Here is a 17,086-nt window from a genome sequence, read left to right as displayed (position 1 = left end):
ATCGGGTCTCAGAAGTTGGCAGTTTCTTCATTGGGTCATTAGTCTGTTCCCCCGTCAGTATTCCCCTGGGCCTCACTCATTATCTCTAGCATCTTCCCGCAGCTCAGCAAGAACCGTTTTTCACACTGAAAAAGCATGCGAGATCCCACTGCTTCTCGGAAGCATTTCATGTCTAGTGAAAGTACGGTGGCAAGTCCTTGCCGCCCGCCGCCATGCACACGTTGTCGGCAGTCACTCAGCGCCCCCCCCCCCCAGTGCGCTTTTCAATCTGAGTGTGTTTGGTTGTTTGTGCCTTCCTCGGCACTGCAGATCCGTTGGTGGTTACAGGTCCCCAGAGAGCGGTTACGGGTCCCCAGGGAGCGTGAGCAGTGCCTCTGCGCCACGGTGGGAGTGTCACTGCGATGGGTACTGTGCTAGGTGCTGCAAAGAACAGAGAATAACACCGAGTACTTGACGGGATGAGGGGCGCTCGATCGTTTTAGGGAAGTGGATGGTCACGCTGCGCTTTGACCTCTGCTGTGAAAGGAGAGCATAGGGTACCGTGGGGGGGCTGGAGGGGCCCCTAGTTCCTCCAGGAGCAATGTGGAGGTTGGGTTGCAGGGCGCACAGCATGAGGGAACATGCACTTAGTGTCGACTTTGTGCTAAGTCCTTGGACACATCTCAGTACTTAGGCCGGAAGCGCTGGGTGTGGGCTGCATCTGCTCGCTGGTGGGAGAACTAGTGGCGGGGAGGGGGAGGGTTTATGCACGGCCCCCTCCACTTGGAGGGCTCTGGCGTCTCCCGCCGAGGTGGGAGTGCGGGGCTTAGGTGTCCCCTGTCCGGGTCCTAGGCGGATTTCTGCAGCCTCACACACCTGGTGAAGTTAGACCTGAGTAAAAATAAGCTGCAGCAGCTGCCCGCTGACTTTGGCCGCCTGGTCAACCTCCAGCACCTGGATCTTCTCAACAACAGGCTGGTGACCCTGCCCGTCAGCTTCGCGCAGCTCAAGGTAACAGTTCGGGAACCAGGGTTCCGTGCCAGGTGAGGCAGAGGGCCCCAGGGTGGGTGGAGCACGGCCGTGAGAGCAGCTGGCAGGAACACCCCCGTGGGGGTGCCACCTCGGATGGCTGTCCCTGCAGCTGGAACACGCGGGGGCTTTCTTCCTGCGCATCGGTTCACTTCGAGGGATTCTGTGTGTGAACCTGGGCTTGACCAGCCTCTCTGTCCGGTCTCTTCAGAGCCTGAAGTGGTTGGATCTGAAGGATAACCCGCTGGATCCTGCCCTGGCCAAAGTGGCAGGGGACTGCCTGGACGAGAAGCAGTGCAAGCAGTGTGCCAACAAGGTAAGCACGAAGTTCCCCTGGGACCCGCCTCTGCCTCCTCTTGTTTTTCCCTCCCAGGGCACCTGTAGCTGTGTTTGGTTTCCAGCACTAAGGTCTTGGGGAAATATGGCTACTACCAGCCTGTCAGGCAGGGGGACCTTTTTTCTGTGTTGACTTTACAAGTTGGAGAACGGTACTGGCTTCTCTCCTGCAGAACTTCCATTCTTAAGAAACCAGGACCTTGGGTGCCTGGGGGCTCAGTCAGTGAAGCGACTGCCTTCGGCTCAGGTCATGATCCTAGAGTCCTGGGATCGAGTCCCGCACTGGGCTCCCTGCTCAGTGGGGACCCAGCTTCTCCCTCTGCTGCTCCCCCCTGCTTGTGTGCACACACTCTCTCGGACAAATAAATAAAATCTTAAAAAAAAGAAAAAAGAAACCGGGACTTTGCCTAATCCAACATTGCACCATTGACAGTTCTTTAAATGGGAAAAGAAGATTATCTGAGTCATAGTTACTGTAGGAATTTTGATAACAAAGGTGTTGTTAATACTCGTAAGCTTATACCTATAAGCAGACACATCCTGGCAGATCTGACATTTGATTTCAGTCAGGTCGTCCGATGTAGGAGCGAGGAACTAGGCAGCATGGAAGGCAGATGTTGCCAACAGCCCTGAAGATCCCTCGCACTGTTTTTTGTTTTGTTTTGTTTTTGTTTTTTTAGGATTTTTATTTTATTTTATTTTTAGAGAGCATGTGCAGGCAGGGTAGGGTAGAGGCAGGGAGAGAGACTCCCAAGCATGCTTCACACTGAGTGCAGGAGTCCGACGTGGGGCTCGATCTCACAGCCCTGAGATCACGACCTGAGCCGAAATCAAGAGTCAGATGCTTAACCAATTGAGCCACCCCCCCAGTGCCCATGCCTCGCACCGCATCTCTCCAACGCCAGCCCCAGTCACTTTTTCTTCCAGCTTTTTTTCCCAACAGCTGAGTGCCAGATGGCTTTCTTGGCCATGTTTAGGAGGCATGATGAACAGAAAGGACTTGAAACCCTTTAACTTGAAATGCTAGAATTAATGGAAGTAAAATGTGGGCATGGTGGGTCTCTAGGTGAATCTCAGGAATAATGGCCTTTCTTATGGTTAGTTCAGGGCTTCTTAGAAAGTCTCATCGTGTGTCTCACCCATTGTCACAGGAGACCAGGTACAAGGTCAGTGCGAGCCCGGTAGCCACGGCAACAGCTTGCCCTTAGCTGGGCACAGTACAAGTGATCAGTGACGTCCTGGTGCTTTAGGAGTGCTGTCTGTTCTGGAGAATAGCAGGAGCTGTGACCCACCGCGCTCCCTTTGTCCCACGTGCTTTATGCCTCACCTCCTGATGCTCATAACCCTGGGAAGCAGAGCTCCCTTCCGTGTCTCTGACACAGAAAAAGCTCACTATACACACACGTTTCATTTACCCATGTATTCATTCAACTAATAATATGTTAAACCCTATGAAATTGCTGATATTCCACAAAGATCATTTTTGTTGAGCACCAAGATCTCTAGTATCAGCCTATAGCTTCCGGACAGAGCTCCAGGGAGCCCGCTGCATTGTGGGGATGGTCACTGAAGCCATGCTCCCTGGCACCGCGGCCCAGTGAGGTCCCTGGCACGCGGCACACCATTAGGCATCGTAGTGGGGTGGCTTGGGCCAGCCACCATGAGGTCACTTGTCCCTAGGAGTTAGTTTAGCCCTTACCAGCTCTGACCTTGTGTGGGTGAATGGGTAAGCTGCAGTAACTGATAGGCTTCGTGCACGGTACAGCGCCTATTAAAAATAATTTGTTAGCTGGACAGTATTTATCAAGTGCTTACTGGAGGCTGCGGACTGGCGCAGGTAGACAAAACGTGCCCTCCGCGGCTCACAGTCCAGGCTAGAGGAGTCGCTCCCATTTCTGAGCTTGCTGTGTTGTCAGGTAACCCCTAATGTGTTGGAGCCCGGGTCTCTTAAACCTCTTGGCTCTTTATTGAGCCACCTGCACACCCCTTAAAACCACCGGCATGGTTGGTGTTTATTTAGTATTTGGAGTTCAGAGGGAGACGGGGACTTTGAACTTGGGCTGCCTCCCGCCATCAGGCTTGACCCTCCAACAGATGCTGCACTCCTTGTTGAGCGGCCGTTGTTTAGTGAGCTTGACTCCCTTCCGGGAGGCTGCAGCAGGTTCGAGGCCTGGATTGCCCCGGACAGGGTTCCTGGTGGCTTCAAAGCAGACTCTGGCAGGGCGCCCGAGAGGTTAAGTCACTCGCTAAGGTCACACAGTTAGGAAGTGGTAGAGTCAGGATTGTGCTGGGCTCTACGCTTTCACTCTGTCCTCTACATCCAAGGGATACCAGCTTCTAAAGATACAAACAAACCTAAAAAATAAAATTTTTTACCTCCTCCCCTAACTGTGCTCTTAGTGAGAATCTCTGGGGCCGTTTGAGTCAGAGGCCATCCATGACTGAGTAGATGAGGATTGAGGGCCTCTGGGTGCTAGGGCGTTGTCTGCTGGGTGGGCCGAATGGCTCTTCCCTTCCTCCGAGAGGCTTCCTTGTTCTGTGTGCTGATGTGAGTGACACAGGCTCTGGCCCAGGAGCTCAGAAGACCTGTACTCCTAGCTGTGCTACTTGGGAGCCATGTGACGTGGACAGATCACTCCCCCCACCCCCTTCCGCCGCCTTGGCTTTTTGCCTCTTGAAATGGGGAGCCAGGCAGTTGTTCATCAAACATGTATTGGGTGTCTAGCCGGCGGATGGGACAGCAGTCTCCGCCCTTAGGGAACCTAGTGTTGTGACCGAGAGAGGTAAGACGCCTCCCTAGATGGGAAGGGCCGGAACTTGGGTAAGGTAGCCAAGGGAGGGAGGGCGGGAGGTCTCGGGGGAAGTGCCGTCCCTGCTCGTCAGCAGAGTTGCTGGGGGATGACGGGAGATCGCGCTTGTGACAGTAACTAAAGAGCAGGACTCCTTACACACTCCAGCTGGCCATGCATTTCCCAAATGTGTCTGCTCACAGCTTTAGTGACCTGGGCTCGAATGATCCATCTCCAACCAAGGCCGGCATCGTGACTTAGACGGAGACGGGATTGCCTCCCTTAGCTCTCCATTGCATGGGGCTGCACCGGCCTGAAAAGAGCAGGGGGCACTTTGGAGCCTCCCGAGCGGGCGTGTGCCCCAGGCGCCCCTGCCCGGGCACTTCAGCACCCCTCCCTCCGCAGGTGTTGCAGCACATGAAGGCCCTGCAGGCCGATCAGGAGCGAGAGAGGCAGCGGCGGCTGGAGGTAGAACGAGGTACGTGCCGCCCCTCCTCCAGCCCTCTTCCCATCCTTCCCCAGCTGCTGACTCCCGTGCGGCAGGAGCTGGGCTCCACGGAAGGGCACGCAGAGCAGCGGGGAGCGGTGTGGCGGTGTACGGCGTCATCTCTGGCCGACGCGTCTGTCTCCAGTCCTGGCTTGTCCGCTGAGCTCCAGAGCCCTGCAGCCTGCCAGGAGGGTTAAGAGGCGTTGGAACTTAAGCATGGCCAAGACAGTGCCCTTCAAGGCCTCCCAGGGACCCCCCGCAATAGGCAGTCCCCATTCCTGCACTGACTCAAGCCTGAAATTGGAAAGGTGGCCAAGTTGTCTTTGTTCAGTTGCACCAACATCCAGTCTGTCAGCCAGTCCCGTGTGTGACGCTTCCTCCCGTCTGGGCCGCCCTGTGACTCAGCCTCCATGCTGGAGCCGGGCCTGGCGCCTCCCAGCCCCGTGGCCTGTCTCCACACTCGTGCCCCCTCTGCGCAGCAGCCATGGAGATCTTTTTCAAACAGAAGTCAATTATGCTGCTATTTGCTTAAAACACTCTAATGGCTTCTGATGGAACTTGGGATGAAATTCAATCTTCATTCTGTGGCCGAAGAGGCCCGCCGTGGCCCCAGCTGCTTGCTTCTCCTGCTCTGTCCCACACCCCAGGGAGAGAATGCTGGTAACTCCAGCCTCTGGAGGCTGTGCTGTTGCTCAAGCACCCCAGGGCCACTCTTGCTTCAGGGGCCAGGCCTGGTTGCTTTTCACACAGGTCTTTCCACGGCTGGGTTCGTGCGCTTCCTCATGTCTGCTCACCTGTTGCCTTAGCTTTGCCGTAAACCCCTCAGAAGCACCCAGGCTTGGGTCGCCGTCCCCCTGTCACTCCATCAGAATCTCTGTTATTCTGTCTGTGGCACACGTCGTTGTCTTCTTTACAGTTTGTTCATTTGTCTCTGTCTCTAGAAAGCTCTAGGCGCTGGAACCTGACTTGTCTTTACTGCTGGCTCCCGAGCCCTTAGAACAAGGCTTGGTGCACAGTGGGTGCTCGTTGAGGGGCTGACTTCTGAGCCTCCGTTACTGGGGGACTCCCGGGGTCGGGGAGGCAGGGGCATAGTCCCAGTCCTGGGCAAACCCTGAGATGGAGCCCGAGTGACACCGGGCCCTTTTACATGCGTGGCTCCTGTGATGCCGTGTTTGCTTGGACCGCGGCTGCTTGACTTCCTGCCGCCCCGTGTTTCTCTAGGCTGGGGGTAATGTGCCCTTGGCGTTCTCCGTGCCCAGCTGGAACTTGGAGCTTGTTTGTACACGGAAAAACAGTGGAAAGCTCCAGAACTTAGTGTACCACTCTTCAGCTACATTATGGGTCAGATAGGCTTTTAAGCCCTAAAAGGACATTTAACTCCCTAATTTGTGGTATTCTGGCTTTGGAAAAATGTACCTCACGCTTCCAAAGAACTCATTTGGGAGTGCAGTTTTAGAAGCCGGTCATTTGTAAGTTGGGTACTGGATGGGAATGCACTTGAACCGTGAAGTAAATCCGAAGGCGTCGCGGACTCCTGAGGTGAAGTCTAGGGGTTACCCTCTGACAAATTATTAGTCTTGCTTTCTCAGGAAAACATTTCCATCTTCTCTCACCCTGAACTTGAGCGCTCACTTTCTCTTCTTCCTTGCCCTTCCCGTGCCACGTTCCTTTCTGAGGCCTGGGAAGATAGGAATCCCATAGAATCCACACCCCCGGTGTCGCTTCTCTCTCGACAGCCGACAGCCGAGTTGTAGAAGGCTGTCTGTCACCGGCTGTGCTTTTCTGAATCCCCCGGCCCATCACCCATGCCCCTTATTATGTCGCCCTAATCTCTCTGCTGCCCGGGGCTCGGGCCCCTTTCATCCACTCAGCAAGCCCGGGGCGCAGCCTATGGCGTCTGAGGGAGAGACCGCCGTTGCCTCTTACTACAGCTCCCGTGACCTGTGGCACAGGGAAGGGAGGCCGAACCCCAGCTTCTAGTTCCTCGGGAAAGCACTCTTGCAGGCTGGGGGGTGAGAAGTCATTTCGGGGTGCATTTTCCCGTAGAGGCCGAGAAGAAGCGGGAGGCCAAGCAGCGAGCCAAGGAGGCTCAGGAGCGGGAGCTGCGGAAGCGGGAGAAGGCGGAAGAGAAGGAGCGCCGGAGAAAGGAGTACGACGCCCTCAAAGCAGCCAAGCGGGAGCAGGAGAAGAAGCCCAAGAAGGAGACGAATCAGGCCCCGAGTACGTGGTGGCGGGGTTCCAGCTGGGGTGCAGCGGGGGCACAGATGAGCGCGGCGTGAGGCAGGGCTGGGGGGCCGTCCTGGGGGGCGCGTACTCCGCTGCTTTCTTTCCCCAGAGCCGCGTGCTGACGTGCCGGTGTTTGGTCCCACGTGGCCGAGAGCGGTCCCAGGACAGGGGGCTGCCCTTCAAGTCGCTCACGTCCTCTGTGCCGTGCACGTGGGCATGCTGAGCGCACGCTACCGCGTCAGGGAAGCCGGCGCTGCCTCTGCTTCTCTGTCCAGGTCGGAACAGAGCGCTCGCTCTCTTTGCTCGAACACCAGAGGAACCCTTTAGCTGCATTCAGGCAGCCATGCTAGTGTGTTGCCTGACTACGTCCGGTTGAGTTTGTGCGGCGGTGTGGCTCTGTGTGCAGGGGAGGAACGCCTAGCCTCTGGGCCAGCAGGGGCCCCTGAGGGAGAGGCAGCTGAGAGGGGAAGGAGCTGGAGGCCTGGGGCCCTGCTGCTCGCCCTTGCTGGCCACAAGCAAGCTGCCTAGGCACCTCTTTGTTTCCTTGTATAAAATGAGGATCGGACCTTCTTACAGGTAGCATTAAGTGAGAAAATCTACATGACAGGATCATGCAGTTGTTGGCATGTGGGCATTCCATCAAGTTTTTAAAACTCTTGTCTAAAAAAAATCTCAAAACCATTTTTTTTTAAGATTTTATATATTTATTTGACAGAGAGAGGCAGCGAGAGAGGGAACACAAGCAGGGAGAGCGGGAGAGGGAGAAGCAGGCTTCCCGCTGAGCAGGGAGCCCGATGTGGGGCTCGATCCCAAAATGCTGGGATCATGACTTGAGCCGAAGGCAGACGCTTAACGACTGAGCCACCCAGGTGCCCCTCAAAACCAATTTTTAAAAAAATTAGAAATGCAATGTATGTATTCATTCCAGAGAACTAAAAACGTTCCCTATATGTATCAGAAAATGGCAGTCACCTGTCATCCCCCACCCTCAGCAGCAGTCACCGTTGACAGGATGCTAGCTTACCTTCCTGGGTTTTATTTTTTAAGATTGATTTATTTGAGAGCAGGAGGGGCAGTGGGAGAGGGAGAAACTGAAGCAGACCCCGTGCTGAGGGTGGAGCCCAATATGAGGCTCGATCCCACGACCCCGAGATCATGACCTGAGCAGAAACCAAGAGTTGGACGCTTAGCTGACTGCGCCAGCCAGGTGTCCCTGGGGTTTCTTTCTATGTGCGTCTTCTCTCATAAGGACACACGAACAGTAACAACAGATCTCCAGCCTGTGCTCAGTGCCCCCTGGAAAGCCCGACCCGATCCCGAGGGACCCCGGGGACTGTGAGCTGCGTGAGGCCCGCGGAATGAGTTCTCGTTCCGAGCGCGCTCCCTGGCGATGCACTGGGGGAGGATTCCCGCCTTGGGCTCCGCGTCGGCAGAGTGTGTGGGAACGCCGCCGTTCTTAGAAGCGCTCTCTTCGGGGCCTGGGAGTCTTTGAGGAGGGGGCGTGAGCGGGTCTGCACGGCGAGCCGAGCGTCCACGGGTAGAGCGCGCGTCTCCGCGAACTGAACCTTTCTGTCTGCGCTGCCTCTGTCCTTCCAGAATCCAAGTCCGGCTCTCGCCCCCGCAAGCCGCCGCCCCGGAGACACAGCCGGTCGTGGGCCGTGCTGAAGCTGCTGCTGCTGCTGCTGCTGTGTGCGGCCGGCGGGCTGGTGGCCTGTCGGGTGACGGAGCTGCGGCGGCAGCCCCTGTGCACCAGCGTGAACGCCATCTACGACGATGCGGTCCGGGGGCTGCGCGGCCACGACATCCTGCAGTGGGTGCTGCAGACCGACTCCCAGCAGTGAGCTCGTCCTCCACACCTGCTGCCTCCCAGCCTTGGAGCTCGGATTCCTATGGAATTGGGTTCTGCTGGACACAGCCTCTTTCTAGCGTCAGACCTACCTGCCATCCTCACGTGGCTGCCGATTGGTACTTGAGATCTCCTCTTTGTAGGACTTGTTCCTTAGTCAGGGTTCCCTGGTGGAATAAGGAGAAGTGGGAGGTGGGGACAGTTGCCTGCATGCCTGAAGGAACGGGCTTGGGGTGGGCAGAGGGAAGAACAGCCTTTTCTAGTTGTTATACAAAGCTGTGTAAAGGCAAGGCTTGTTTCTACTAAACGGTCAGGTCAGCTGTCACTACATTTATACTTTTGTACGTCACAAACCCTTCCTTTCCTTCCTCCCCGCGTAGCCAGGGTAGATCAGGAGGCAGTGTGATATCGGGGACTAAGGAAACACCATGCTCCGCAAATCCAGCCTAAATTGGGGGGTGGGGGGGTACCTATTTTCTTAAGGACCTCAGACATTTTAACGACCATACAAAATCTCAGGCTGTGAAAGGAACTAAAGGACCATCCAGTCCAATATAACACGTGCAGACAGGGAAACTGAGGCCTTCCATGACTTGCCTGCGGTCTCCCAGCTAGTTTGAGGAAGAACTAGACTCCCCCTCCAGTTGCCTCTCCATCATTTTGCTTCCTTAACAATGTCTGGGAAGAAGAGCACTCACACCGGAACTGAGCGTCTCTCGGCTGGAGTGCAGCTCTTTGACAGTAGGCAGCTTTGTGTCCCACGGATGGAATTCTCCCAGCCATGAGGGTCCGAGCAGCTCCTGCTGAGTCCGGCCCCTGCTTATATGCCTTTCACAAAAACAGTCCGGGCTCCTCGGCTCAGTGTTAGAGCATTAACTCCCCGATTGCCAGTAAATGAGGAGGTGGACCGTTGTGAAGCCATTCTGTCTGTGACAGCTGTCGCTGGTCAGTGTGACAAAGTCAGAGGCAGCCTGCAAACTCAAGTTTCTTAGGGCTGGAGGTTTCGCACTGTTTGAGTCTAGACCTGTAACCACCTCCGCAACGAAGGGAAAGGAGTAGCACCGTGGAGTTTAAAAGTGGTGTGTTTCCGAAAGGCTAGCACAGACGGGCAGGACTGTCCTGCCGGCCCCATGAAGCCTCTTCTTGCCCTGGGGCCTCCTTGGCCTCCTGTTGTCACAGAAGCCAGAGGAAGGGATAAGACATGGTCGGCACGGTGCTCACTCACTGAAAACTCCCAATTGCAGGCTTCTTGCCATTCCCTCAGGAGAGCAAAAACCTGTCATGATTCCGAGACAGAGTGAGGTCTAGCTTTCAGCCTCGGTGGCTCATGTGGCTAGGACTGCCCTCGTGACTGTCCTCATACTGGAAGAGTGACTTGTTCCTTTTGCCCCCACAGACCTCTGCTGCAAAGGCCCACACCTTACTCAGAATCACTACACATTCCTTAGTCTTCCTCCAAGCTCCAGAGCCATTGGTACAAATGCTTTATTGAAACCGAATACATAGTATGTGAGATGAGGTTAAGAGGATGGGGAAGTCGGCCCCAGGCAGGGCGCTGGCTGAGGCGGCCTCAGTGGGGGAGAGGGAGGCGGGGCCCAGCCAGCCCGCTGAGGGAGGTTCAGTCATGATCTCGAGATTTGAAGCTGAGGTTCTTCTGGATTTCTACAGTTATTAAATATGTGTCTGAGTGGTCTGTCTTTGTTCCTTTGTGTTTTGAGGGCTGCCAGGGTAGGGTGATTCGTGCCCGGCAGGCTGGGGGAGGGACATTCAGTGCTTGTGAGGGTGAACACAAGTATCTCGGCCGTCTGTCCCACGTTGACAGGGAGCCCTCTGGAGATACACCCAGGAAGGAGTGTGTGTGAGCCTGACCCAGGCTTGTGCTTCAGGAGATGCTCCCGGCCTCTTCCTGGGGTTCTCTTCCGAGCTGGGTGAGGTGCAAATGTCCAGCTTCTCATCCCGCTCCCCCAGGGCTGGCATCAGTCTGCACTGTCTAAAGAGAGATCTGGCTGCAGAGCGGTCATCTGAAGGTAGATGCGCCTGGATAGCTCTGGTCCGACCCGGCGGGAGGTGGCGGTCACGCCTTCCCCGCGGCGCACCTGTATGTCTGCGAGCATATTCTGGCGTTCTTGCTCTGAGAGACACCGCCTGTAAGCCTAAAAGTGGCAAATGACTTCTTGATACTGTGCCACCCGGGGTCACCCCTGTCCAGCAACAGGGGGGCAGTAAGCTTGGGGGGAGGGCATGAGAAGCTGTCCTCTGTCCCTGGGTCAGTGGTTCACTGATCTCAGCAGGCCTGCACTGCTGACTACCAGTGCCCTCCAGGGAAACTAGGAGTCCACTAGAGGCACAGGGTGCTGGAGGTGACCACTGACTGGAGCAGCCTACCTGGACCAGGAGCTGGGGGGAAGGGTAGGTGTCCACAATGGCGCTGGCCATGTCCAGGCTGACTCGGTTCAGCTGCTGAATCTGTCTCCTCCAGACCAGGGCGAGTCCCCTGCCCGCGCGGTCTACCTTTGCTCCTCCAGCCCAGTCACTCTCCAGGCAGAAGGAGAAACTAGTTTGATCTCGCAGCTTCCTGTGAACAGCAATTGAAGAGCTGTGAGTCACTCATCACTCCACCTGTCCCCTTCACTGGAAACTTAAAAACCCTCCATCGACCCCACAAGAGGCGACCACCGTGTGGTATCTGGCCTATCTGGGCGCTCCCTTTGTTCCCAAGCAGTTCTACCTGCCATTTCCCTTAAAAATGACATCCAGTCCTTTTCATTAAGAGAGAAGTTGCCAGAAAACTGCCAGATTATTTCCCATGTTGGCATTGGGTTGTATTGACCAGAGAGGCAGTGTGCACAGGGACAGCCACTAGGCACTGGGTGGCAGGCAGTCTGGGAGTCTGGTACCACTTCTAACACTAGGAGCTTAGACAAGGCAGTCCTCAGGCCTCTGTTCCCTTGGGCAGAAACTGAGGTCCCCTCCTGATTTTAAATTCTGGCTACGCATACTCCCAGAGCTAAGTAGGCTTCAAGTTTGTTTTATGAGGGCTTATGACACCATGACTGGACCTGGGACGGATCCCGGTAACGTGGCTCACAGGTGACCAGCACCAGCCCGCAGAACACGAACTCACAGGTGAGCTACCGCAGAACGTTTTAAAGGCGCTGGGCTCGAGGGCTCCTCACGAGCATCCCCGGCGCGTCCCCAGCACGAGGTTGGCTCCTTCTACCGCCAGCCTCACGGCCTAGGGCTGGCAGCAGAGTTCGGGGAAAAGGACTGTAGTGGGGGCCAGAAGCGCTACACGCACAGGGCCTGGCAGCGGGGCGGAGACTTGCCCGCGCACTCACTTGAAGGGCGCCTCGGCCACAGCCTTCGTGAACGCGCACGCGAAGTCGGCCAGCTCCTTCCAGCTCCGCACGACTCGGGCCTGGGCCTGCGTGTACAGCTGCAGATCCACCAATGCCTAGAGGCCCGAAAGCAGGACGGGTTGGAGGAGCGGAGGGAGACTTGTCTGAGATTCCTTGCTCACGCCCGCCGAACCTGCACTCCAGCCCCTTGGCTCCGTTTCGCCCCTTCTCTCCTCCTCCGGGCCGAGGCAGAAAGGCGTGTCCGGCAGGCACTCTGCTCCCGATCTAGAGCAAACTGGGTTCGATGAGAGCGGGAGCCCAGCCCGACTCGGGCAACACAAGGTTCTTACCTCTTCCACGTCTACCCTGGACACCACGTGCCCTGCGATGGCCTCTGGTCGTCTCTGCTGCTTCTCCTTGGCCTGCCCCCTTTCTGCCACGCCCTGCTTCCTTCTTCTTGGAGGGTTCGGAGCACTGGAACAGGGGAGGAAACCAGAGAGCAGCAGCTCCAGGCTGAGCTCGGGCAGAACAGGGGTGAGTAGACCCGACCAGAGCACAGGGCTTGTGAGGGGGGACCCAGATCAGGGATGAGTAAGGTCACCCCTGGTGGAGCTGCCCCTTTTCACGCTAAGTCTCGAGGACCAATTCAAACCTGAAGCATTTCTCCTGATCCACAATCACCAGCGACAGAGCTTTCCCAGCTGCCCTCGCAGTGGCGTCAGTCACAAAGCTCCGCAGTGTTTCCCTCCCCTTCTCAGGGCCGCCCAGACTTCCCTGCAGGAAGGGCAGACGCTGTGTTAACGTTCGTTCCCTGGAGTTGGCCATTTGTCCCATGCCTCAGCGCCCAGCCCGCTCTGCCCACCTGCCTGAAGTTCTGGACCATGGGCACAAACGCCTCCGCCGGGAGCAGCACCAGGACCATCGGTTCCTCCACCCAGTCCTCCTGTCCATCCTGCCAAAGGACCCAGAACCCAGCACAGGGAGGCAGGTCAGCAGGTGCTCAGCACCTGCGAGAAAGACCCAGGCCTTCTGGGTGAATGAACGCACCGGCATCGGCTGAAACCATTTTTGCATTATTATTTTTCTTCTGGAACGAAGCCACGTGGCAAGAAATAATAACCCATGATCCTGTCCCTCCCCGGTCCTCAGCTGTTCAGCTTTGGTGTACCATGTCTCAGAGGTGGTGAAGAAGAGGAGCTGAAATGGGCTGAGAACTGCCAATGTTTCTGTGCACTTTGGACAGGGGAATAGAGGGAAAGGAAACTTCCAGAGGGTTTTGTGCAAATAAGTACTTGGCCTTTGAGAGCAGAGGCTGACCAGGAGCTAAGTGGCCCTTACAGACACACAGGTTGTGTGTGACAGAAAAGAGCCACAAGGGGAGCTGCCGCCTGGGAGGGCCTGTCCTCTTCACCATCGCCACAGGGCGGCCTCCCAGGAGACACTCCCGCAGCAGCACAGAGTGACAGAGGGACTGGGAGCAGGGCTCGTGGGGAGGGCTTTCTCACTGGGTCCCTATAAGCAAATGCCAAGACCCATAACGCAGCTAAGTGCAGGGGGAGAAGGGCTGGCCTCTAGCTCCTGCTTGGCCACCAATCAGCTGTGACCCTTCACAAAGCTTTGAACTTCAACCCCCTGCCCCCGCCACTCCCCACCCATGATGCGGGGTGAGAACTCCTTCTGTGTAGGAGAACTGCCACGGACACAGGAGGGAGAATCTGGAAGCACCTTGCAAGATAAGTCTGCAATATGAATATAAAGATTTGCTAATACCCCAAATTAAAAAGTGTGCAGTTGCCCTAAATTACTGAGAAAATTATGAGATCCAAAAGAGGGGGGGGGGAATCATTTTAAGCAGGCTCCATGCCCAACGTGGGGCTTGAACTCATGACCCTGAGATCAAGAGTCTCACGCTTTACCCACTGAGCCAGCCAGGCGCCCCGAGAGAGGAAAAAAAAATTGTAATGTTTCATCTAGAGACCCTTAAAAATGAGGGGTGGAGTATTTTGGATTCGCAGATAGGAGGAGTGGAAGGCACAGGAGCTGTAGAAACCTCGGGAGCCGGGGCCAAGGAAGATCATTTGCTGTGTGCCTACTATACGCTCGAGGCTTGGTTATATCCGTCCCCACAGCATGGGGCACCCCAGGGGATGCAACAATGTCCTCGTTTTACACACAAGGACCAAAGAGATGAAATGATTTGCCCGGGGTCATACCAATAAAGCCTTAGGACCCTGGGGCCTGAGATTCAAGCACAAGCCCACTCATTCCCAAAGCCCAGTTAGAACTAGGAATCCTATGCAGATTATCTTCCCTCTGCCCCACAGAGCCACTCTCCCCCTTCAGCTCTGCTCTCTGCAGGAGACCACATTACCAGGCTCTCCGGTGCAAATGGCCAAGTGGGAAACCCAACAGGAGACTGGAGGGAGGAAGAGAGGGAGGGAGGAGTGAAGTCGAGCTATTTCCTTGGCTCCCTCGAAATGGGTCACTTAGCGTCTGCTATGTCCCTCTACGGGAGGTCAGGCTTCTCTCAAGGGGGTCTTCTCTACATTTCTCTCTCCTTCCGGATTCTGGTAACCACTTCCTCCCCTCATCCCTTCAGGCCGACACATGGTAACAAATATGCCAGTGGTCCTCAACCAGGGCCAGTATTTCCCCACAAGGGACATTTGGCAACATCTAGACATTTTCGACTGTCAGGACTGGAGAATGCTACCGGCCCCGAGAGCCACTGGCCAGAACACCGCTACCTCGGCTGCTCCGGCCCTTCTCCTCCAGGTGATACTGCACGGCACGGCCTGCGCCTCGATCACACAGCGGCACTCCATGGACTGCAGCGCCCCGAGGAGCTGGCCTCCCCCTTCCACCTGCAAAAGCACTGCAACAGATGATGGGAGAAAGGCGGTCAGGCACCGGCCCAGGAAGCAGGTACCTCAGCCCAGGATGAAGACGGATGCTAGGAGGACCTGGATCCAGCCCCACGATGACGTGCTTTAAGCATTCCTCAGGCCTCTGAGCTTTCAGCCTGTTAACCAGGGCAGTTTTCTTCGTTCTCTCCTGTTGTCTCAGGGCGCGCTCCTGGCTTGCTTGTCTCCGTGGCTGGCATCCCTGCGAACCTCCCCTCTGGACCTTCTGGCTATGCCTGGTTCTCTTCTGAAGTGGGGGGACCTCCGCATCTGTTCTGGTTACGGTCCAGCTGCTGTCCTGGACAGGGCAGGTAACTTTGGAGGCCGGAAGCTGATGGTGTGGATTGTCTCCTGCAGGGTCCTTGTTATTTGATGCATGTCTCTCTGAGGTGTCATGGAGGGGAAGATCAGTGACCTTTGGAAAGGGTTGTTTTTTCCAGTCACATGATGCTCCTTCACTATTTTGATGATCCCATACATTTTTAACTGGGGAGCTAGAATCCTCAGGGCTCAGCTGCTTGCGGGTCAAAAATTTACATGCAAGCCTCTCAGCCAGGGGCATTAATTCTTCCCCATCCTCACTTTCACTGCTTAGCACCCTGACTGGCTCTGTTTGTGTGACAGGTTCAGCTGTGTCTGGGATAGGTGGTACAGCTTTCAACCTTGGTGATGGAGGACAGGAGGCCTCAGAATCTGAGGTGACAACCACAACGATCTTCTCCTCCCTCTGAGGCTGCCGCCTCTTTGTTGAAGATGGTTTCTTCTTCAGGAAGGTAAATGTTGGCAACTCTTCAGAGTCACTCTCACTGGAACCCTGTGAGAGCGATGACTTCTTTAGAGCCATCAATACGTGCTATCAAATTAATTCCCTAAAACGAAAAGAGAGATGAGACAGACTGTAGCACTGAGCTCTGTCCATTAGACATGTTCTGTGGCCAAACTTTATGGAAATACATACAATATAGAAACCGAAAAACAGGATATGGTCCCAATGCATTCAATCTGGAACTCAGCTGTCTGTAGTCCAACAGGACTCCTCAAATCCTAGGTCAAGGTGACCTAGAAACAAAGTGGAGATTACTATCAGAAAATGCTAATGCAATAGTAACAAGACTCAATACCACCCCCTTGTTGATCTCTGCAATTGAAATGTAGATGTTAAGTCATCCTTTCTTTAAAAATTGAGATATAATTCACATACCATAAACTGCCCTTTCAAGTGTACAGTTCAGTAGTTTTTAGTATATTCACAAAACTGTGCATCACTTTCTAATTCCAGAATATTCTCACCACCCCAAAAAAGAAATCCCATCGCGGTTAAGCAGTCACGGTTCACCTCCCCCTCCCCCCAGCTCCTGGCAACCACGAATCTACTTGTTTTTTATGGATTTGCCTGTTCTGGATATCTAGTACAAACAGAATCATAGAGCGTGTGGTCCTTTGTGACTGCCTCCTTTCACTCAGCTTGTCTCAAAAGATTCGTTTACGTTGTGGCAAACCCCCGCACTTCACGGCTTTTTATGGCTGAATAACATTCCACCGCATAGATATGCCACAATTTGTTTCTCCGTTCAGCACTGACAGATATGAATAATGCTGCCAGGAACATTCATGTCCAGGTTTTTGTGGGGACAGGTTTTCCATTCTCTTGCATGTATACCTGGAAGCGCAACTGCTGGGTCGTGTACAAGAATCACTCCTCGAATAAACATTCACTAACACTGTAAGTGTGACCCCGGATGGGCCATGTAACCTCCCTGAGCCTCGCCTTCCAATTTAGTAAAACAGGAATAACAACACCTACTTCATAAGACTGTGCTTAGTAAATGAAATCGTGCATCCACAGCGCTTAGCACAGCACGTAGCCGACAGTAAGCACTCGTAAAGGACGCTGAAAGTCTAGGGAGGGACTCCTCTGAGTCCGCTCCCTGCACCTCGCTGGAGTACGGCAAATCGAGGTTGCCTGCCAGGCCGGCCCGGCGCGTCCACGCCGCGCGGCGGAGCCCGGGACACCCCGGTCATCGAGGCCCTGCGGGGAGGTGCTCAGAAGTCCGGCCCCAACCCGCCGCCCGCCGCGCCAGAACGCCAGCACTCACCTGCGACTCTTCGCGCCACTCTTTCAACCGCCGCGCAGGCCCCGGAAGCAGATCCCC

At 55.3% G+C, this 17,086-nt stretch overlaps 2 protein-coding genes and 1 non-coding gene across 6 annotated transcripts in view; 1 reads left to right on the top strand and 2 right to left on the bottom strand.

Moving 5' to 3' along the window:
• The window catches only part of LRRC59 (leucine rich repeat containing 59), a 23,116-nt gene extending 12,731 nt beyond the window's left edge, over nt 1–10,385 (top strand). For all 3 annotated transcript variants that reach the window (XM_057318262.1, XM_057318263.1, XM_026513138.4), the window contains 5 exons: nt 832–990; nt 1,220–1,324; nt 4,539–4,611; nt 6,667–6,840; nt 8,443–10,385. In XM_057318262.1, coding sequence (XP_057174245.1) covers nt 832–990; nt 1,220–1,324; nt 4,539–4,611; nt 6,667–6,840; nt 8,443–8,687 — 756 coding nt within the window. In that variant the 3' untranslated portion in view covers nt 8,688–10,385. The remainder of the gene's footprint in view (nt 1–831; nt 991–1,219; nt 1,325–4,538; nt 4,612–6,666; nt 6,841–8,442) is intronic.
• EME1 (essential meiotic structure-specific endonuclease 1) lies at nt 10,140–17,086 on the bottom strand. 2 transcript variants are annotated; one of them, XM_057318258.1, is made up of 10 exons: nt 17,030–17,080; nt 15,892–15,992; nt 14,994–15,802; nt 14,778–14,905; nt 12,893–12,982; nt 12,683–12,804; nt 12,381–12,504; nt 12,031–12,146; nt 11,078–11,267; nt 10,140–10,845 (listed from the first exon to the last, which is right to left on the bottom strand). In XM_057318258.1, exons 3-10 carry the CDS (start codon nt 15,775–15,777, stop codon nt 10,669–10,671), a joined length of 1,731 nt encoding a protein of 576 aa, XP_057174241.1. In that variant the 5' UTR covers nt 15,778–15,802; nt 15,892–15,992; nt 17,030–17,080; the 3' UTR covers nt 10,140–10,668. The 2 variants fall into 2 exon arrangements, with proteins under 2 accessions (XP_057174241.1, XP_057174240.1); XM_057318257.1 differs by having other exon boundaries at nt 10,140–11,267; nt 17,030–17,086.
• Nucleotides 13,892–13,964, bottom strand: TRNAK-CUU (transfer RNA lysine (anticodon CUU)). Its single transcript has one exon. It is a non-coding gene; the product is annotated as a tRNA-Lys (tRNA).

Source organism: Ursus arctos, unplaced genomic scaffold (assembly GCF_023065955.2).
Source record: "Ursus arctos isolate Adak ecotype North America unplaced genomic scaffold, UrsArc2.0 scaffold_24, whole genome shotgun sequence".
Classification (NCBI taxonomy): domain Eukaryota; kingdom Metazoa; phylum Chordata; class Mammalia; order Carnivora; family Ursidae; genus Ursus; species Ursus arctos.
Note: the sequence above shows the minus strand (reverse complement) of the source record. Positions and strands in the feature narration are given on the sequence as shown.